General features: G+C 48.6%; 2 protein-coding genes across 2 annotated transcripts in view; one reads left to right on the forward strand and one right to left on the reverse strand.

The window, feature by feature from the left end:
* LOC141132504 (START domain-containing protein 10-like) overlaps positions 1-23,030 on the reverse strand; it is a 155,973-nt gene that overhangs the window by 66,827 nt on the left and 66,116 nt on the right. The window lies entirely within an intron of this gene.
* Positions 8,085-23,030, forward strand: part of LOC141131155 (uncharacterized) — a 68,128-nt gene continuing 53,182 nt past the window's right edge. The window contains exon 1 of the mRNA XM_073618201.1: positions 8,085-8,345. Coding sequence (XP_073474302.1) covers positions 8,085-8,345 — 261 coding nt within the window. The remainder of the gene's footprint in view (positions 8,346-23,030) is intronic.

Consider the following 23,030-nt stretch of genomic DNA (forward strand, 5'->3'; position numbering starts at 1 on the left):
CAGCCTGCAGAACCGTCACTTCTGGTTGGACTGCAAGCCACAGTCCCAACCCTATGCTGCTCTCTTGCTTCTGGATATGCCCTCAGACAGCCTAGCAGCCAGATGTCCCCGGGATAGGCCTCAGGCTCTGCCCTAGCAGACCGGGGCAGCACAACACTCGTCCACCCAGACAGCCGTCCAGGTGGCACAGAACCCCTTGATCACCTGACCTCACCCAAATAAATAGGCTCTCCCAGCAGGCTAAGGGACCATTGGCTGATATACCCCATCTATTCCTAATCTGTCCTTGCAATGCCCCTGTCTTATATAATGCAACCAGATACCCTACCATCTAATGACAGAAGAGAGAAGTGCAGCAATTCCAGAATTAGGGTGGAATCAATTAATCCCCTATCAATTGGCAAAGGCGACTATACCTCGCAGGTAAATTTACTAGCAACTCTGCCTAAACATCAGGGTGCTACATCTAAGTAAAATAATTGTTTACAATTGTGTCACATGTGCAGTGAAGTATGTACTCTCAGCCCATTCTCTGCATCTATAAAGATATGGAGGAAAAAACTTGGTCAATGCAACTTCACGAGAGTTACATCATCAGTGGCCAGCCAATAAGAAGGTATTAGTTCACAAAAAAAAGATAGCAGCAGGAACAGGGAACAGTCAATATTCTGTACACACTTGAACATTATGAAAAGAGCTGCCACTCTTTTCATAGATACAGTGGAGGAGTGAGCATAGCCACTTCAGAACAGGAAGTGAGTTATTTGCAAAATCACGAGTTGAGAATATTAAAAAAAACAAAAAAAAAAAAAAACAAAAACCACCACACACCTGAAAAGAAAACTAGTGCTGCCACCTCTTCCAAAGGTAGGGTTGCCACCTTTTCTTCAAACCAAACCCGAACACATTAGCAGCGCACGGCAATTTTTTTTTTTCTTTTAGTAGTACATTAAATCCATTACCTCTGTATAATGCAAGGTAATTTTTGCAGGAATGCAGAGGGGATGATGGGGGCCGTATGTACAGGAGAGATGTGTGGAGGGGATGATGGGGGCAGTATGTACAGGAGAGGGGTGTGGAGGGTATGATGGGGGCAGGATGTACAGGAGAGGGGTGTGGATGTTATGATAGGGGCAGTATGTACAGGAGAGGAGTGTGGAGGGTATGATGGGGGCAGTATGTACAGGAGAGGAGTGTGGAGGGTATGATAGGGGGAAGGATTTTTTGCAGTGTCTATGTCATAACCAGGGAGTGATGTTGGGAAGATAAGGAGAGGAAAGTGACCATGGAATGATGTCCCTCAACTGGGGGGGTAGGAAGCAGCTCTGAGTGATGTCTGCCAGCTGGATGTATGAAGTGTCCTGGGGGTGATGCAAACTTTTAGGGGCTGAAAAATAGTGAATATATAAACAAAAGCTATTGTACTCATCCACCAATATATACACACAACAGTATTACTCAATGAAAACTGCCAGCTCCTAACACTCTGTATCTCTCCAGATGATGTGAAGGTAATGTATGACCATTTAAATAACGCTGTGCTATCCAAGCTATGAAGGCCTCTTGAGCCCCCTTCTAAGGGAAAGAGAGCCTTGACTGATGGGGCATGGCCAGGTGGCGGTCAAGGGGAACGATTGGTTGTAACATGGTGATGGGATGGGCCTGAGCTCAGGGAAAGTGTGCCCCAGGGAATTCTGCGGTCTTTCGAAAGAGTCGGTTGGAAGAGCTGCTGTGGACCCTGCACCACTGCCATGGACACTGACATTCTGTTGACCAGGGTCCACGAGCTGGCTCTCCAAGGTCAGGCTGAATGGCTTTTCTCCCTCCTTACCCCTGAGATGTCCCCCCTCTCCACTGCCACCTTCGGGGCCGACGGCTGCTAGGGCCAGGAGACGTACCCGTCGTCCTTCCTGCTTGAGCCCCAGACCTTCAAGGCCTTCCTAGTCCCCTTCCACCCCCCACACCTCCCCAGAGCTGTTGTGGCTACTGATCCCGGCCCCCCCTCTCTGTCCCTCCATTTTGCCACCCCCCGCCGGAGCCCTCCCCAGCGGGTCCCCCCACAATTTGTACATAGCATGGGCCAGAACTCCTCTCGCCTGGACCATCCCGGAGCCCCAGAGTCCTCCGGTGGTGCGTTCGGGCTTCTCTGACTGTCCCCCATATGGGCACCCACTCGGCAGCGCAGGCAGGAGCCGCGGTGATTCCCGTCCCTGATCGCTGCTCGCGGGTGCCGGTTACCATTGTCCCAGGTTCCCAACCCCCGCTCCACTACCCAGAGATCGTCCCACTGCACCAGACGCCAGGCATGCAGCCTGGAGCTGCTGCACATCCTCCTCCTTCCTCCATGCTACTAGAATCTGCTGGTGTATCACTGCCAGCATCTCTCCCTGCGCCCAGCAGGGCGGGAGAGTCAAATTTTAATGTACTTCGCGCTTCCTCTGCCAGGTCCACTGTACGTCCACATCCCCCTGCACCCGGCTGGGTGGGGGATGGCAGGGATGTACATGCCACTCACCCCCTACAGTTAACCCCTGCCTTACCACGTCCCCCTGCACCCGGCTGGGTTGAGGATAGTAGGGATCTGCATGCCACTCACCCCCTGCAGTTGACCCCACCTTACCGCATCCCCCTGCACCCAGCTGGGTGGGGGATGTTAGAGCTGCACATGCCACTCACCCCCTGCCGCTGACCCCCACCTTCCCACATCCTCCTGCACCCGGCTGGGTGGGGGATGTCACTGCTGGGCATGCCTCTCACCCCCTGCCTCCTCACATCTCCCTGTGCCTGGCTGGGGGGGGGTGGCCGACGGTCACCGGCTCCCATCCCCTCATCACTGACCTCTGACCATCAGCAGCTCCCTGCACTCGGCTAGGCTGGAGCTTCCTTCCAGATGTCCGCTGTCACAGCCTTGCCCAACCATCTCTCTGTGCCCGGCAGAACGGGAGATTCCCATTGGGGGCCCGCCGATGTGACCTTGCCCCTGCCTGCTGTGTGGCACCATCTCACTGCCCCTGGCAGGGCGGGAGATGGGCACACAATGCCCGGGATGTGGGCTGCACCCGCTGCGAGCCCTCCATCCAGGGTCTCCGGCTGCTCCAGATGCTGCTCGGCCCCTTTGGCCCCTCAGGGTCGGGGGTCGAACCACCCCCCTGGACCTATTCTTCCGCCAGTATCCTTCGGCCTTGCCAGCCATCGACATGGGTTATGGACGTCGCGGCCTCCTGCTGGCTTCTCCCACGGATAATCCTGTACCAGGCGTTCCTCCTGGACCTGCTGTTGGTCGCCCTTCTTCAGCTGCACACCCACGACTCAGCGAGTATGATTGTGATTTCATTTGGGGTAGGTCCGATGACGCTGCCGTATCGGGTCCGCCGGGCAAACGCATTGTCGCGGTCGTAAAATCGGTCCTGTCTCACATGGGTGTGTCGCGTCCAGCATGTAGCCCGGCCTCTTCTGCGGGTGGAGCTTTGTGGGCGGATTCGCACCTGTCGGAAGACGTCAAGGATAGAATCTGGTGCCGTAAATTTATGGATTTCCTCGCCTTAGTACCTCCAGACCATGAGAAGATCTGGTATTTGCTGCAGGGGTTCTGTGCTTACGCCGGAGTGCTTTGTGAGCATTTTCTGGAGTTAGCTGCATCACTTTTTTGCTACCTTGATCTCATTTGGGGTGCCTACAAAGTGTACGGGGGCCAGTGTTGGTTACACTATGACACGCAGTTCTGTCAAAAAAAAAATGGCATCAAGGAAGGAGTTCCACTTTGATTGCCAGGACGGTAGCCTGTGGTTATTGCTTATGTGGCCCCACAGGCCTTTGTCCTTTCAGCCCCCAGCCGGCGCTCCCTCCAGAACGTCGGCTGCCCCCAAAAAAGGTCTATGCTGGCTGTTCAATGAGAGCCACTGCAAGTGGTACACCGCGTGTCATTTTAAACATGAGTGCTCACTTTGCGGGGATGCTCACCCAGCCAGTCGGTGCTTCCGAAAGGGAAAACAACCTATTTCCCGGCCGGGGGTAAAGCCTGACATGTCTAAACAGGAGGACCCCCGTGATCGTCTCAGAGATGCTTCCCTGGCTAGACCGGTACCCCCTTCATAGAGAAGCCTTGAACTTAACCACTTCCCACCTGGCCACTGCATATGTACGGCCAGGTGGGCGCTCTCTCCTGAGTGGATGTTCAGGAGCATCCCTCAGGAGGGGGATCGCTCACGCAGCGGCACGATCCTGATGCGCTCGAGTCACTCGGACACGGCGCATCTCAGATCAGCATGAGGGCTCTGTGATTGGCCCTCCTGATCACATGACAGTCGTGTCTAATCACAGCTGTCATGTGATGTAAACAGAGAGCCGGTTTGCTAGGCGATCGGCTCTCCTCACACATTAGTTGTTGTCGGAGAGGAGAGCGGATCGCTGCAGCCGGCTGGTGATCAGTGTGTATGAGCTGTTTTTTACAGCTTTTTACACACCAATCACCAGCATAGTAACACACAGTGTAAAACACAATGTCCCAAAACACATGTCCCCACATAGTAAAAACACCTGTCCCCCACATATGTCCCAGTAAAATCACATGTCCCAATAATTATCTGCACACATATGTCCGTGATCACCTGCGCACATCTGTACATGATCATTTGCGTACATCTGTCCGTGATCACACAAACCAATTATTATACACTTAACGGGATTTTTTTTACCAAAGACATGTAGCAGAATACATCTTGACTTAAATTTATGACAAAATTCAATTTTCTTGGATTTCTTTAAAAAAAGGAGAAAGAAAATACTGTTTTTTTCCAAATTTCCGCTCTTTTTTCACTTAGATCGCAAAAAATAAAACTGAGTTGTGAATAAATACGACCAAAAGAAAGCTCTATTTGTGCAAACAAAATGATAGAAATTTAATTTGGGTACATTGTAGCATGACTGCGCAATTGTCATTGAAAATGCGAGAGTGCTGAAAGCTGAAAATTGGCCTAGGAAGGAAGAGGGCGAAAGTGCCCAGTATTGATGTGGTTAAGGGTCAGTTTAGACTGTGGTTTTTGAATCCTCTTTACTCCTTCAGATGTGCCAACCATGGCACCTAATTTAAAAACGGCCGTTCAATTCGAGTCTGTGGTGGCCGAGAAACTCCAGAAGGAATTGGACTTGGGGCCTGTTTGATCCCCCCCTTTCCACAACCTGAGGGCTCCCCCCCGGTGTGGTCCCCAAAAAGGCTGAGGAAAATTTTTGCCTTATCCACCACTTATCCTATCCTTCTGGCTCCTTGGTCAATGACTGCATCGACAAGGAGGAATTCAGGGTCCACTCCGCCTCGTTTGACAAGGTGCTCCACTTGATCAGGGCGGCTGGTCCGCTGGCCAAGGTGGACATTGAGTCCGCCTTCCGTCTCCTCCCGATCCACCCTGAATGCTTCCATCTGCTGGGATGCTACTTTCAGGGAAGCTGCTTTTTTGACATGTGCCTTCCCATGGGCTGTGCCATTTCTTCTTGTTATTTCTTTGAACTCTTCAGTAGTTTCCTTGAATGGGTGGTTGTCCAGGCAGCTGGTTTGCATTCCATGTTACACTATTTGGATGACTTCCTCTTTGTGGGCCCAGCTGAAAGAGGCGAGTGCCAGCAGCTCCTGTCTGTTTTTCACAACACCTGTGAGCGGTTTGCCATCCCGTTGTCAACTGACAAGACTGAGGGCCCAGTGATGGTTCTGGCCTTCTTGGTTATTGAAATCGACACCATGGAGCTGGTTTTCCGGCTGCCCAGTGACAAGCTGGCCAGGCTACTCTCCCTGGTCTGCTTGGCAAAAGGGGCTCAAAAACTGCAGTTGTAACAACTTTAGTCTTTGCTGGGTCACTTGGTCTTTACCTGCCCCGTCATCCGCATGGAGAGGGCTTTCTGTAGATGCCTGGCGTGGGCCACAAAGGGGGTGGCTGCCCCCCACTATTATATCCGTATCACCAAGCCCATGCGGGACTCCTTTCCTCAGTCCTACAACGGCCAGTCTTGTTGGTTGCTGGAGGAGGTACCGAACTCACAGCTGGAGCCATTATTATTATTATACAGCATTTATATAGCGCCAACAGTTTATGCAGCGCTTTACAACATGAGGGCAGACAGGACACTTACAATACAAATCAATACAGGAGGGATCAGAGGGTCCTGCTCGTTAGAGCTTACAATCAAGAAGGGAGGGTCAAGTGGAAACAAAAAAGTAATCACTATGAGGGGTGAGCTGATGGAGAAAATGAAAAAAAACAGTTGTTAGGTGTGGGTAGGGTAGGCTTCTCTGAAGAGGAGGGTTGTCAGGGATCGTCTAAAAGTTAATAGAGTAGGAGATAAGCGGACAGATTGGGGTAGGGCATTCCATAGGATTGGAGAGGCTTTGGAAAAGGCCTGGAGGTGAGCATGGGAGGAGGTGATGAGGGAGCTAGAGAGCAGAAGGTCTTGAGAGGAACGAAGAGAATGAGTATGTTGGTACTTAGAGACTAGGCTAGTGATGTAGCTGGGGGCTAAATTTGTGATGGCTTTGTACATAGTTGTTAGTATTTTGAAATTAATTCTTTGGCCAACCGGAAGCCAGTGGAGGGATTGACAGAGTGGGGTAGCAGAGACAGAGCGATTGGTAAGGTGGAGGAGTCTGGCAGCAGCATTCATGATGGATTGAAGAGGTGATAGACTATGTAGAGGTAAGACAAGTTAGAAGGGAGTTGCAGTATTCAAGGCATGAGATGACCAGCGAGTGAATTAAGAGCTTTGTTGTGTCATTGGTTAGAAAGGGGTGCATTTTGGAAATGTTGCTGAGGTTGAGGCGGCAGGATTTGGACAGTGATTGGACGTGGTGCTTAAAGGAGAGTTCGGAGTCAAGGACTACACCTAGAACCTTGGCATGTGGTGATGGGCTTATAGTTGTGCCATCAATTTTGACAGAGATCAGAGGAAGCAGCATATGGGGGAGGAAAAATTATAAGTTCGGTTTTGGATAGATTAAGTTTGAGGAAGTGGTATGACATCCAGACTGATATACCGGATAGTAAATTAGTGATACGTGAGGAGACAGAGGGAGTGAGCTGAGGGGTAGAGAAATAGATTTGGGTGTTGTCAGCGTAGAGGTGGTATTGGAAGCCATGGGAGGCTATCAGCTGACCCAGGGAGGAGGTGTAGATTGAAAATAGGAGTGGTCCAAGAACAAAACCCTGGGGGACCCCAAATGAGAAAGGAAGGAGGAGAAGAGGAAGTAGAGTTGTAGGAAACGCTAAAGGTGCGGTTGGATAAGTAGGAAGAGAACCAGTGAAGAGTACAGTCACAGAGCCCAAAGGTGTGTATCAAAGGCAGCAGAGAGGTCCAGGAGTAGGAGTACAGAATAGTAAGGCCCGGAGCGATGAAAGAAATGAAGTTAGAGCAGGGCCGGGCATGACAGTGTGTCTAGTGACACACAGGGTTAAGTTTTGGGAAAAGGTAGGGGGAGGAGAGAGGAGGAAAGTTGGGGGGAGTGTCCAGTTATAAGGTGGGGGTGGAGCCAGAACGGGCAGTGCGTGGGGTGAAAAGACACAAGGAGGCAGAATCTCTCTGCTCCTCAGCTATGGCCGGTTTAGAGGACTTGTTGGAGCGTTTGAGGCGGGCAGCGGAGGTGAGAGGGTCGGATTGGCTGCACGGACAAGTGGTGGAGATGCTCGGAGGGGAGGCAAGCGGATCGGCGAGGGCGGAGGAGCCGGCGGCGCGTGCGCGGAGATCGCGGCCTCCGGCACGGTACTCGCCGGGGCCTGTAAACAGACCGGGAAGAACGGAGAGGAGTCCAGGGGAAGAACGATCGCTTCCGCCGTCAAAACGGAGCAGCAAGGAGGCACCGGCGAGGCCCGGGCGCGTTTCACGGCGGGGTCAGAGTTCACCGGGCGGGGCCACGGGCCGCAATGGCGCCGCTTCCCTGCGCACGGTCACCAGAGGAAAACAGCAGACTGGCACCCCAGTAGCTCTAAACGAGCGTGGGGGGGAGGATAGCAGAGCAGTGGCGGGAGTAGGAGAAGCGGTGAGCAGAGGGTCAAGATACGCTGCGAGGGGGCGGAGCTCACTCGGCGGCGCGGAGGTGTCACAAGATGGCGGACGGAATCGTGTGCAGGCTGGCCCGGTTGCAGGGACGTCAGGGCAGCATGTGCTCTCGTCGGATCGCAACAGGGGTCAAGCCATACAGCATGCAGAAGGCCGGGGCTCCAGGAGGGATTCGCCTGTGGCGTCCGTTCCAGCGCACGGGGCACCATCAGAGGAGGAAATGTCGGATGAGGCAGAGGAGCCCAGCCAGCAAGCACCTGCGAGGGAAGGCGGCTCAGCGGCTGTTGGGAGGTCTCCTGGTCAGCCCGGTAAGTCCAGTGACAATCTATCATTTACCAATGCATTGCAGGGCTTGTTGGGGGTGGTGGCAACAAGTGCACGGGGGGTGGCGGCACCTTCGCCGCGGGCGGTTAGACAGGTTCCGGACCAACAAGTGGCGGGTACAGTATCCGCCAGTTCGGGGTCCACGGGACAGCTTCAGGAGCTATTGGAGGGTTTACGGGTGCTGGTAGGTCGTTTTGGCAATGCACAAGGGGATGCACAAGGGGGTGCCCAGGATGAAGAACAGGTTGTGAGTGTGAACCCAGGGGTTGGGCCGGTGGAACGGGCGGTTACGGTGGGTCAAGCTGCCCAGACGGTGGAGCCGGTGACAGGTAAGGACACGTCAGGTGAAAAAGGGGGCCCGGAAGCTAAGGGTAAGACCGATGTGGTAAGGCTGGCAGATGCAGCGAAATGTGAGATATATGTATGTTTCGAAGGCCCGCTTGGAGCTCATCTGAAACAGGAAGTGAGAGACAAAATTCACAAAGGGGAATATGTAGAGATATTCTCCTTGTTGCCATTGGAAAAGTTTAACCTGGACAGGGTTAAGCCCAACGATTCCAAGAAGGAGGATGAGGAAAAGAGGAGGTATAGACTGATACCGCGGACGTTTGTAAATTGGTTACAAGCATTTGCTATCATGGCCAGCGTCATTGGCGAAAAGAATCCAGAACATTGTTCTGGGTTGTTTTGTTATATGGATGCTATAGGGGAAGCACACAGAGTATATGGTGGTACGGCTTGGTTACGGTATGACGAGCAGTTTCGTCAACGCAGAGCGATGCGTCCGGAGCTGCGTTGGGACCATAAGGACATTGGCTTATGGATGAGACTGATGACGTCTGCTAGGGCCCCGCCTCAGTTATTTCAGGGGGGGGCCGGGGGTACCCACTCCCCAGGACTACCGGCCGGCAGAAAATGGGGAGTGTGCTGGCAGTACAATGAAGGATCTTGTAAGTTCGGTGGATCTTGCAAGTTTAAACACGAATGCTCAGGGTGTGGGGGAACCCATACCCTGGCACGGTGTTTCAAAAAAGGAAAGCGTACCGGAGATACTGTTAACAAGAGGGACGACACCGGTGATGGCGGAAAGGATGCGGCCTTTCCTAAGTAAATATCCAGATAGGGAGGCAGCGAGGTTGTTGTTTGAGGGTTTTACTGAGGGGTTTAAAATACCGTGTTCATTGGAGGTGGTGCCTCCGGTGGCTCGGAATCTGAGATCCGCAGTACAACACCCGGGGGTGGTAGGGGAAAAATTGGAGAAAGAGGTGAAATTGGGGCGGATGGGGGGGCCGTTTGGGGAACAGCCGTTTAAGGCTTTAGTAGTGTCCCCATTAGGTGTGGTACCAAAGAAGGAACCGAACAAGTTTCGGTTGATTCACCACTTATCATTCCCAAAAGGGGGTTCGGTTAACGATTTTATTGACCCGGAGGCATGTACCGTGTCGTACACTTCGTTTGACGCGGCTGTTCGATGGGTTAGGCGATATGGAAAAGGGGCATTAATGGCAAAATCGGATATAGAGGCGGCGTTCCGGCTACTTCCGGTTCACCCGGATAGTTTTTGGCTGTTAGGTTGCCACTGGCAAGGGCAATTCTACGTGGACAAGTGCTTGCCCATGGGTTGTTCTATTTCCTGCGCCATGTTTGAAGTTTTCAGTTCCTTCTTAGAGTGGGTGGTAAGGGATGTGTCAGGGCTAGAATCGGTGATCCATTATTTGGATGACTTCCTATGCATAGGCCCCCCTTCATCCAAGGTGTGTGCGATCCTCAGGGCAACGCTGCAACACATTGCGGAACGATTTGGGGTGCCCCTGGCAGCAGAAAAAACAGAAGGCCCCAAGACAGAGATTAGTTTTTTGGGGATTGTTATTGATTCCATGGCAATGGAATGCAGGTTACCGCAGGACAAGTTGGGGGATCTGCAGAAAGAAATCAGAGAGATACATGGGATGAGGAAAGTACAGCTGCGGGTACTTCAATCATTGCTAGGAAAATTGAACTTTGCTTGCAGGATAATACCGATGGGCAGAGTTTTTTGCCGCCGGCTGTCAGCGGCTACAGCAGGGGTTAAAGCACCTACACATTTCGTTAGGCTTAAGAAAGAGCATCGAGAGGACCTAAAGGTATGGTATCATTTTCTGATAGAGTACAATGGAAAGTCGGTGTGGATGGAGGGCCCGGTAAGTAATTTTGACATGGAGTTGGTTACAGACGCGGCGGGGTCAACTGGTTACGGGGCTTATTTTCAAGGGCAATGGAGTGCGGAGCATTGGCCAAAATCCTGGGTGGAAGCGGGATTCCTGCGTAACCTGGTATTGCTGGAATTATTTCCGGTAGTATTGGCTATAGAGTTGTGGGGGAAGTCTTGTCAGAACCTGAAGTTGCGATTGAATTGCGACAATATGGGAGTGGTGCAGGTAGTCAATCGCATGTCGGCGTCTTCCCCACCTGTCATAAGGCTATTACGGCAGTTGGTTTTGCGTTGCTTGCAATTGAATATTTTCATATATGCTGTCCACATACCTGGAGTCGATAACACACTGGCTGATTCACTGTCTCGCTTTCAGTGGGACAAGTTCAGGGAATTAGCTCCGGCTGCAGAGTTGGAAGGAATCCCTTGCCCGGAGTGGATCTGGGAGCTGGCATTGGAGTCATCGCGGGATGGATACAACGGTCTGTGAGTGAGTCCACTTGGGCGGCATATGTGAAGGTATGGAAGGAATGGTCAGGACTTATCTGTGAAGCTGGGGTTAGTGAGGCTGGCGGGGAAGCGAGATTAATGGTACTATATTTTGTGGCCAGGAATATGGAATGTGGGGTGGCATTTTCGTCCATTGGTAAAAAGTTGGCCGCATTGTCGTTTCTCTTTAAGCTACAAGGAAAAGGGGATTGGACTAAAGATTTTGGGGTGAGGCAGGCACTAAAAGGGTATCGGAAAGGTCAAAAAAGAAGGGATAACCGTAGGCCTGTCACGTTTCAAAACCTGGTATTAATCTGTGCACAGTTACGATTTGTTTGTGATTCAAGTTATGAGTGTTTATTGTTTGCAGCGGCTTTTTCGTTAGCCTTTTTTGGGGCTTTTAGGGTGGGCGAGTTGGTTAGTCCGTCCAGGAAGGAAGCGGGAGGTATTTTGGTTCAGGATGTAAGTACTCACGCTGACAGGGTGGGTTTACGGCTGCGCAGATCGAAAACAGATCAGCTTGGCAGGGGCGTGGATGTGTGGTTGTTCGCCTTGCCAGGATCAACAGTGTGTCCGGTAAGAACGGTTAGCGCTTTTCAAAAAGTGAGACCGTCAGTTGAGGGGCCATTTTTGTGTCATGCAGATGGATCGCATTTATCCAGATTTCAATTTGTGGCAGTGTTTAGGAAATGTTTGGGTGCAGTAGGTTTGGATGGGAAGGCTTACGCCTCACACTCCTTCCGCATTGGGGCGGCTACAGAAGCTGCCAGATGTGGATTGGACGAGGCGGCGGTGAAGAGGATCGGGCGTTGGGAATCAAGGAGATTCCGCACTTACATCCGTCCTCAATTAGTAGTTGAATAAAAAAAAAAAAAAAAAAAAAAAAAAAAAAAAATGAAGATGAAGGGTTTTGATATTTGTACGCAGATGGCGGGGTAGTCTTGGTTTTACTGGTGTCACCGTTCCTTGTTGTCTTTTCGTTTCAGATGGAGTGTCTCCACGCCTCGTCTGGATACTAGGACACTCGTATGTGTGTTGGGGGGCAAGGAGAGGTGATGCGAGACCCGATGGTAGGCAGTTGGGCATATCAAGGAGGGAGGCGTTTATCAGATGGTTGGGGAGACCAGGCATGTTGTGGGGTAGAGTGGTGCCAGAGGTGGAGAGATATGCATGGCTCGATAGGCCACCGGATGTGTTGGTTATTCACGCCGGGGGCAATGATTTTGGAGTAAGTACTGTCAGGGAGCTGATAGCGGCTGTTAAGGCGGATTTGTTACACATCCGTTCTAAATTTCCGCAGACATTGCTGTTATGGTCAGATATTGTGGCACGTACGACGTGGCGCAATGCCAGGTCAGTGGAAAGAATCAACAAGGCTCGGATAAGAGTTAATAGGGTGGTTGGAAGGTTTATAGTGCAACAAGGGGGCATGGTGATTCGTCACAGAGAATTGGAGTTAAATGTAGGCCTCTATTTGAGAAAGGATGGGGTTCACCTCACGGATGTAGGGATTGATCTTTGGTCTATGGGATTGCAGGACGGAATTCAGAAGGCTTTGAGGGTGTGGAGGGGCCCTTAAGGATAAGGTTTCATCCTTTCGGGCTGTGGCTGGTTTTTTGATGTTGGTCGGTGACGGTAGCGGTAAATGAAAGGTTAAAATGGGGTGGGGGGTCATCAATAGTATGGCCCCTCCTGTGTATTCCGAAATGGAATACCGGTATGTTGCACTGCGGGTAGGGGTTGTCTCCGAGCGGTACAGCTGGAGGCCTTATTCAGTTTAAATCATGGTGCCCGCAGTGTACTGTTTTTGATGGGTGGTAAAATAGGGTGTAGCTCCGTCACTGACCAATAGATTGGTTTAAATAGGTTGATCGTTACCTGAGGTTATATATATATGTTATATATATATGTTATTTATATATTTAAAGTTTTGATATTGGAGTTAATTTTATACGGTGTTAATAAAGAGGCTGTCGTGGCCATTTTATACTCCAGAAGTATGGTGTGGTCTCATTATTTAGGAAGGTATGGGGGTTGGAGTATGGGTGGCCTGTTTTTGGTAAGTACAAGATGGGGGTAAAATCTGGACTACACTGGTCAAGTGTCAATTGGTTTTGGCTGTTATTATATCGTTTGTTAGTTTTAGGAGAGCAGTTTCTGTGGAGTGTTGAGGACGAAATCCAGACTGAAGGCGATCAAGAAGGCTATTATCAGTGAGGTGGATGCTCAGTCGGATGTAGGCCAGACGTTTGAGGAGTTTGGATAAGAAGGGGAGCAAGGAGATGGGGCGTAGGTTGTTAAGAATGGATGGGTCCAGTGAGGGCTTTTTAAGTATGGGTCTGACAAGTGCATGTTTTAGAGAGTTGGGGAAGATGCCAGAAGAGAGGGAGAAATTGAAGATGTGGGTTAGAGAGTGTAGCATAGTGCCAGAGGATGAACGTAGCATTTGTGAGTGAACAGAATCCAGAGGGCAGGTGGTAAGGTGGACATTAGCAAGTCGTTTAGCAACCTCATTTGTAGTGGTGGAGTTGAAAGAGGGAAGTAATGATTGTGCCTGTGGGCATGAAGTGTAAAGCGTGGAGGGTATCGGAACAGTAGAGATCTCCTCACGAATTGTATCAATCTTCTGTTTGAAGTGATTGGCGATCTCCTGGGCAGTGAGTGAGTTGGCGGGTGGGAGGAGAAAGCAGAGAGTTGAAGGCAGAAAAGAGTTGATGGGGACGGGATGATAAATTGCTAATGAGAGTGATAAAATAGGTCTGCTTGGCAGTGAGGAGGCTGGAATTGTACTTTTGGAGGGCAGATTTATATTGGTTGAAATCTCTTTAAGACTCAGTCTTACGCAACAGGCGCTCGTGAGCACGACTACGTTTTTTCAGACTTCTAGTAACATCTGTTTGCCAAGGTTGAAGGGGTCGGGGCCTGATTCTGTGTGTAGTGAGGGGTCCATCGAGTCCAGTGAGGCGTTGTAGACCGAAGTGGCTAGGTTGGTGCAGGATAGGGGTGAGATTTTGTCATAGAGGTTGTCGATAGGAGTAGAGAAGAAAAGGGTTAAGATGACGTAGGTTTCTGCGGGTAACTTTTAGGCTGTTGGAGGGAGAGGAGGTGGAGAAGACGGAGAGAGTGAAACTAATAAGGTGGTGATCAGAGAGAGGGAATGGATAGTTAAAGAGGTTGCATGGAGTGCAAAGGTGAGAGAAAACGAGGTCAAGGTATTGCCTTCAGAGTGAGTAGGAGTATGTATCCACTGCTTCAGGTCAAAGGAGGATGTTGGGCTGAGAAGTTTGGAAGTGGCAGGAGTGTTAGTATTAATAGGTATGTTGAAGTCCCCGAGAATGATTATGGGGATTTCAGAAGAAAGTAGGGTAGCCAGGCAGAGAAGTCATCAAGAAAGGTTGATACTGGTCCAGGGGGCCTGTAGTTCACAGTGATCCTTAGAGAAACTGGAGTGAAAAGACAAACGCAGTGTGCTTCGAAAGAGGAGAGTGACAGAGGGAGGAGGGTGTAGTACCGGAAAGGTGCTATGTGGGGCTAGAAGGATTCCGACACCTCCTCCCTTACGTCCACTGGATCTGGGGGAGTGAGTCCAGAGAAGACCACCATAGGATAGGGCAGCAGAAGACGCAGTGTCGGATTTGTGGAGCCAGGTTTCGGTAATGGCGAGTAGGTTAAATGAGTTGGTAATAAAGAGGTCACGGAGAGAAAATCAAGCCAGAGGGAGTACAGGGATTATGGCGGTGCCAAGAGGAACACAATATACTCAAATTAAAAATATTTTTATTAACAAAAATCGTTAAAACTGGACATGAAAATCACAAAGACATGGTGTGCATAATTTCTAAAATCAATTCTGTAGCAAACTTGTTTCACGTGACTTGGCCTGAAAAGTGTAGCGGCCAGTTCAGTGGGTAGGTATTTTAGATATCCGACATGTTTTGCCAGTGATGGCTTCCTCAGGGACAGATGTTTGATACCTAAAGCGCTACAGTACACTCTATAGAAAGAAATATAACAATCAATAGACATTCTAAGACAGTTGATACATTAAATACAGAAAAAGTATATATACACATGTTTGCGAGCAGTCAAAGTAGACCACCACCCACCACCCAAGGTTAGCCCCAAGAAACTCCCCACACCGCAAGGTGCCAATCGGAACCCCGACCAGGCCATCTACGGATGGTAAACATGTACCTGCAAATCCTGTATTTCTCAGTGGTGGGTGCGTACCGGGTCTGGTGCTCTCAGCCTCTCACATGAGAGACATCTTAGCTGTATGGACACCCAAGGGCACTGGTCACTCCTCTGCCCGCCCCAGCCACTGCACACTGGAAAAGTGTTATATCTTCCAGGTTTCACGCTGCTAGCTGCGGTGTTTGCATACTGCGTGTTTATGGTGACGTGTAAACACATCACAGACGACACCACCGCAATGCTTTCTGGACCTTGTAGGCCCGGACGGAATTGCAAGCGGCGCATGCGCAGTGGCTCCTTTTCGTCCGCTCACACGTGCGGTGACGTCAGACGCCGCTCGTGTGTGGGGGGCATAAGAACGCCGGCATCCCAGGCCACTACACACGCCAGGGATTCACAGGACACCGTCGCATTAATTGCAACCCGGTTCGGTAGGCATTATCATTTATTATTTGTGCTAGAACAATGTGTTTTCTCTCTTTCCCATTGACCGGTTTACACAAGGCTGACAGTGTTTTTTGCCCTTCGGCTTGCTCCATCTGGCGCCCCAATTGGCTGTAGATCCCTTCTCAGCCATCTATTCCATCCTATATCACATTTATTGGTGAGTGTCAAACTACCCTTGTATACACTTAGTCTGTGTCATTCGTTGACACAGTCAGTTTGTAACTTGGAATTTTGGACTTAGTATCTTTGGGATAGTGTCATGTGTTATACAAACCTTTTCTTCTTCATTAACCCCTAGCGATACATGCTCCATCCCATACCCTTTGATGAACTACCTTCAACATTGGTTGTTTCTCGGTGTCCTGTTATCCACTTTAAATAGAACCTTTGTAAGTAACAGTCAGAGACTATGTTAGTCCTATAATATGTTTCCCCCTTTTTCCAATTAATGGGCGGTTATAAGGCCTTTCCAGAACCCATCACATTGAACTTATATATACACACAATTGTATTTTTAGATATATACTCCGTCAGGCACCTCTCATTGCCCCCTGCAGCTACTTATTGCGATCTCTGTTTGAGGCCCTGCTCCGGAGGCGTGTGGCACCTATCCCTGGTGATTTGCAGGTACATGTTTACCATCCTTAGATGGCCTGGTCGGGGTTCCATTGGCACCTTGTGGTGTGGGGAGTTTCTTGGGGCTAACCTTGGGTGGTGGGTGGTGGTCTACTCTGACGGCTCGCAAACATGTGTATATATACTTTTTCTGTATTTAATGTATCAACTGTCTTAGAATGTCTATTGATTGTTACATTTCTTTCTATAGAGTGTACTGTAGCGCTTTAGGTATCAAACATCTATCCCTGAGGAAGCCATCACTGGCGAAACATGTCGGATATCTAAAATACCTACCCACTGAACTGGCCGCTACGCTTTTCAGGCCAAGTCACGTGAAACAAGTTTGCTACAGAATTGATTTTAGAAATTATGCACACCATGTCTTTGTGATTTTCATGTCCAGTTTTAACGATTTTTGTTAATAAAAATATTTTTAATTTGAATTTGAGTATATTGTGTTCCTCTTGGCACCGCCATAATCCCTGTACTCCCTCCCTCTGGCTTGATTTTCAAATTATTGGGATGAGGTGCCGTATTATACCGAGGGCCGCCCAGCCACATATTAATTTTTGAGGTCACGGAGAGAGGTGAGTTTATTGCAGACAGAGCAGGAGTTCCAAAGGGCACAAGAGAAAGGGAGTCTGATCTTAGGAAGAATAGAAATGGGAACTAAATTGTGTTGATTGCGGCTGCTACCAGAGAGTGCAGGGTGATGGGTACGTGGGGTATGGTTAAATGATGGAGGCCCGGGGTTTGGGATATATCTCCAGAGGTTAGGAGAAGCAAGAGTGAGGGAGGTAATATGGGAGTGGTATTTATTTGAAGAGACATGGCCCAGGGTCTTGGAGATTTTTAGTGTGTGTGGATTTAGAATTAGCAGGAATTAGTGGATGCAGTAATAAGGAGAGGACATAAGTGAGGGTGAGATATAATAATATATATATATATATATATATATATACACTGTGGGGGGGAGAAGAGGGGTGAAGGAGAGATAGTTTAAGGATAGAGAACACAGCTGTCAAAAGGAGTGGTAGAGAGTGCATGTTACAAGGAGAAGGAGCTGAAGGGGTAAACAAGGTCACCTGATGTCTGTTTGGTGTTTTTCAAAGTATTTTCTTGTGTTCATTTGCTGAAGTGCATAGTCAGAAGTGCTTCCACTTATAGAAATTGCCCACTTTGAGAAAGAGCCCCAGTTGCAAATGTGCCCCCTGCAAACGCTTCCCCCAAAAGAAGCTTATATTTACACTGAGAGGGGTGGGTGGTGGATGAATTTGAATTAGCAATCAAGAGATAATAAAGGTTGGCTGGTTAACAGGGCAAAATACTTACTTCAGAAACAGACTAGCAAGAGGGCACTAAAGTCATAGTCAGGCCATAATTATGGGTAAGACAAGAGAGATAATAAAAGCATTGTAATGTGGATAGGTCTACAGACTGTTGAGCAAAAATAACATACCAGCAATTATTAAAGACACATAAGCAAAGCAGATAGCAGTGTTTCAGTTTTTGGGTGGAGATGGTTCAGTTAAAACATACCATAGCAATTTTGACTAGGGAAAACAAACTCTTTTCAGTTTTCAATTCTGGGTGGATGGCAGTCAGCTGCAAACATACCATAGCAATTGCTATACACTGATGCGGCAGGCTCCTGGGGTTTCGGTGCCTTTTTCCAAGGGGAGTGGTCTGCTGAATGTTGGCCGGCCTCTTGGCCCTTCATGGATCTTTTGCGCAACCTCACACTGCTGGAGCTCTTTCCGATTATTGTCGCTATAGAGCTGTGGGGCAAGCGGTTGCGCAATTGCCAGGTGGTTTTCTGGTCTGATAACATGAGCGTGGTGCAGGTGGTCAATTAACAGTCTGCCAGATCCTCTCCTGTTGTGTCCTGGCTGCGTTTTTTGGTTTTAAAAGTGCCTTCAGTTTAACCTTTGCTTTAGAGCTAGGCATGTCCCTAGAACTGCTAATGATATTGCCGATGCTCTCTCTTGATCACAGCTCGATCGTTTCCACACCCTCGCCCCAGCGGCTTCCCTGGAGGGCCTCCCCTGTCCGGCCCACTAGTGGAACCTCGTTTCCGATGTTTGCCAGACCTCCTCCGGGCATCGCTGTCCCCTCCGACGTGGGCGTCGTACTGTCAGGTGTGGGACGAATGGGTCCAGGTGTCGGGCGAGTTTTCCATCTCGTCTTCACAGGAAAGAGCACGTGGCTTCATTTTCTTACCTTGTTTACTAAAAAAAGGTTCTTCTGGTTCCACGGTTTCGTCAGCTATGTCTGCTTTGTCCTTCTGGTTTCAGCTCCATGGGTGGGGAGGACATCACAAAAGCATTCCCTACCCATCGGGTTGTGCAGGGTTGGAGACGTGCAACTCATCCCCCCAATACCCGGCGTCCGGTCTCCCTGTCTACTCTCTCCGGTATACTTTCCCTGTTGCAGTCCATTTGCTTTTCTCCGTTCGAGACCCTCCTCTTCCAAGTGGCTTTCTCGGGGGCATTTTTTCAGGGCCTTTCGCATCGGCGAACTGGTTTAGAAATCTACATCCTCGGCGGAAGAAGTTACCTTCTCTGAGTGCTGTGTGTCGGTTCTGTTGCGCACATCAAAAACCGACAGCTTTGGCAGGGGCAGAAGGGTTGTTTTGTACCCTTGCGGGGGCCCCTTCTGCCCTGTTTCTTTGCCTCCCCCTTCCTGTCCTCACGCCCCCGTCCCCTAGCTTCCTGCTGTATAAATTTGTGTGAGATCTCAAATAAAGAGTTAGTCCTGATGTACTCCAAGACTGGTGTTGTCTAGTTCTTGGGGGTTCCTATAGCCAGATCCATTGGACTCGTGTTCCAGAACTTAGGAAGCGGTATACTGACGGAAGCACTCAAGCGGAGTGTGGGACGTTCCGTGACAACCCCTTTCACACTGGGGTGTTTTTCAGGTGCTTTTGGGCTAAAAATAACGCCTGTAAAGCACCTGAAAAACACCTCCCCTGCAGTCCCACTGTGAAAGCCTGAGTGTTTTCACAACGGGGGCGCAGCACTGGCAGGATGTTAAAAAATGACCTGCAAGCAGCATCTTTGGGGCGGTGCGGGAGTGGTGTATACACCGCTCCTGCCCATTAAAACAAATGGGCACCATTGCCGAAGCATCTACAAAGTTCCTCGGCAGCGCCGATACACGGGCGCATTCAGCCCTTTATTCGGCCGCTAGTGGGGGTTAAAGGCGCCCCGCTAGTGGACGAATAGAGCCGCTAAAATGACAGTAAGTCGCTGCTAAAACTAGCAGCGTTTTACCATCAACGCCCACCCGCCCTAGTGTGAAAGCAGTCTAAGACTTTTTCTTCAAAACTATCTAAGGCCAGCTTTAGTGGCCTGAAGTCTATTTAAAAAAATATATTTTTTTTCCCCTACAGTCCCACAAGCAGTGGGACTCTGGTTTTTGTCCCCATTATTTTTTACAGTTCTCATATGCTAGCCATTTTGTGTATAGAAGGTAATTTTTAACTAATAGATGTTGTACGGCTCTGGGCCACATTTTTTTCATTAGAGTCCATAGTAGTTTAGTTAGATCCCCAATTAAAAGCTCTCCTCATTATCTGTCCCTTTTACTTAACATGCACATAATGTTACTGTATCTGACTGAAGGTGTTGCTTGCAGATATATTACTAGTGGATGAGGAACACAGGACCTGGCTCAGGCAATACGAGCACCCAAGGCAATTCAAGTGACTCCAATTACAAGATAAAGAAGTTAGAAGTAAGAACTTAGGTGGGGGTTTTCCCCATTTAAACCTGAATAGAAATATCCAGTAAAGGATTTAGCTCTACACCAGTGTAGTGTCTATTAAGGGGCACTACTCAATAAAGTGACACAATTTTAAACTAACCTGTAAGCTTTACTGTTTTCAAAAGGGACGGATTCCATTAGCAAACTTTAGCAGCCCTTTTCATTTCACACTTTGGTAAGGTTCTGCTGACTGGGCACTAGAACTCCTTTTCGTTTTGTAAAAAATGACTGAACTTGTTTTTAATTAGAAGAATTTTCTGCCATTGCATGCAGTTCTTTGGCTTGGAAGAGCCGAAGCTGGAATAGATCTTTTCATAACACGTACAGAATTAGCCTCTGGAGAAAAATGTTTTGTTCCATTCTGGAATAAAGTCCTAAGTGCCCCAGAGCAACTTCCAGACAACAGGCCAAATAACATGGATACCCCTGCAAGAATCTGTTAATTTTAGAAATAAATGGTAAGAAATCTAAAAAAAAACAAACAAAAAAAAAAAAAACATCCAATTTCAGTTTTTCTACTTTTGTAAAATATCCAAAGTAATTAAACTATAACATTGTGCCATGGCTAAAGTAACAGGCCAATCAATTATTTATTCTGACTTGTTTATAGATGCAGCCCACCAGCTGAACGTCTTAAAAAGAACACACACATTTTACAGTTCCTATGCATTTGGGCACTACTTTTAGTGTACCAGGTGCACATGTGGCATTGTACAGGTGTCTGCATCCCCATGGCATTAAAACCAAAACCAAGCAGGTTTCGGTCATTCTAAAATCAGCCCTTTGGGCCTTCAACATTGTAGTTTTCTGAAAGAAGCACCTCTCCCAGAACCCAGAACAGGAGTGCATGAGAAATGGACTCTTCAGCACATCCAACACCCAGTACAAGTACCCAGCATTGGGGGTAATTTTTGGTCCAAGAGCAGGTTCTTCCCACAAGTGAAACAAGTAGATAGCTTCAAGGACGTTTTTTCCACTGGGCACGCTGGGCAGTTGCCTGGGGGCCCCACTTGTCTGGAGGGCCCCATCCAGGACCGATCCTCAGCGCTGCAATCTGCTGCTTTAGTTGACAGACTACCACTGAAGGCCGTGGCCACCCCAGCATTCATAACCCCCGGCGGCCGCCCCAGCTGCTAGTGAACAAGCTCCGCCCACCTCTGCCATGTTCTTCAGACAGCGTGGAGAGGGAGTGGAGCAGAAAGAAGGCCCTTGATAGCTGGCGCTGCCTTGCTGCTGTGAGTGACACATTGTACTGCACCAGGCCAGCGGCCTCAAGTAAGTCTAACACTGTCTACTTAAGCAAGTTCAAGTTGTGCATCAAACACAGCCACTGTGCCCATCAAAAGCTGCCACTGTGTCCAAACATAGCCACTGTGCCCATCAAACGCTATACAAAAAGTACCGCTGTCAACATAAAAAATAAGGAAAATAGATGCAATGCATGAAATTTTAAATACCCACATTACCAATGTCAAAACAATAAAAAAGGTAACTCCTCTCGCACTTTTAATATTTTTTCTGAGCCATCATGCAAATACTATGGCTGTTACCAATTGGATCAATATGGCAAATACAGATTTGTTAGGTGCTTAAGTACAACTCTTTTCCATCTCTCCCTCCAAAACCCCCTCAAACTGATTGCTGACATTAAAAAACAAAAACAAAAGCACACCTATCTAAATGCCCTTTTTACCTATATAAAGCCATGTTTCACTTGATGTTCCATTGCCAAGTTGTCTTCTGTTTACTTGGGGGGGGTCCTTTTTCTGGTACCATGTCACTGCCTGGGTTACGTGGACATTTCCAGTTTGCTGTCCAGTGGCAGGGTTCTCTTATGATCAAGAAAAAAACAACAGCGACATAAGCTTAAAAAGGGATTGTTTGGAACTGGCCAGTGTAGGCACATTTGTGATGCTGGATTAGCGGTCTCAGCATGGTAACCAGATGGTGAACAAAGGTGAGTATACCTTGCTTCACAAGGTAATAAAAAAAAAAAAAAAAAAAGTTAGAGAGGTAAAGGGTTCAAGTCTTAAAGTTAGAATGATGGGGCCAAGTGTAGAGGATAAGTGTTAGGAAGATAAAATGTTGAGGATAAATGATACACAGGGTCATAAGTACTGGCAGTGGAAATTAAACGTTTTGGTGCCTAAGGCTCCACATCCATAGTATCCCATCAAACTAAAAAGTACTGGAAATGTAATAAAAAAATAAATCAGCATAATATTGCTAGAAATTGGATTTTAAGAAAATTTCATAAAAAAAAAAAAAAAAAAAACGAAAGCAGAAAATAAATTTACAATGCTGATTAACCGCTTCCCGACCACTGCACATCGATGTACGGTCTGCAGAATGGCATACCCGTAAGTCCCTTCGTAATCCCGGGCTAGCGGGTGCGCACACTCCCCCGCCGGCGGGCACATGCCTGCGGGTCCAGCGGACTCTATGTCCGCCGATGGCCTGTGATCACGATGAGGAGAGGCAGAACAGGGAAAACAAGGCATTTCCCTGTTCTGCCTAGTGACATGACAGGGATCTACTTCTCCCTGTCATCGTGAGCAGTGATCTCTGTCATGTCCTAGGTAGCCCCCCCACAGTTAGAACACGCTGAAGGAACACATTTAACTCCTTGATCACCCCTAGAGTTTAACACCTTCCATGCCAGTGACATTTACACATTAATCAGTGGCTATTTTTAGCTCCGATCGCTGTATTCATGTCAGTGGCCCCAAAATAGTGTCAAGTGTCCGATCTGTCCGACGCAATGTTGCAGTCCCGATAAAAATCGCAGATCACAGCCAATACTAATAAAAAAATAAAATAAAAATGCCATAAACCTATCCCTTATTTTGTAGGCGCTATAACTTTTGCGTAAACCAATCAATATACACTTATTGCGATTTTTTTACCAAAAATATGTAGAAGAATACATATCGGCCTAAACTGAGAAAGAAATTTGTTTTTTTTA

This window comes from Aquarana catesbeiana, linkage group LG03 (genome assembly GCF_042186555.1).
Source record: "Aquarana catesbeiana isolate 2022-GZ linkage group LG03, ASM4218655v1, whole genome shotgun sequence".
Lineage (NCBI taxonomy): Eukaryota > Metazoa > Chordata > Amphibia > Anura > Ranidae > Aquarana > Aquarana catesbeiana.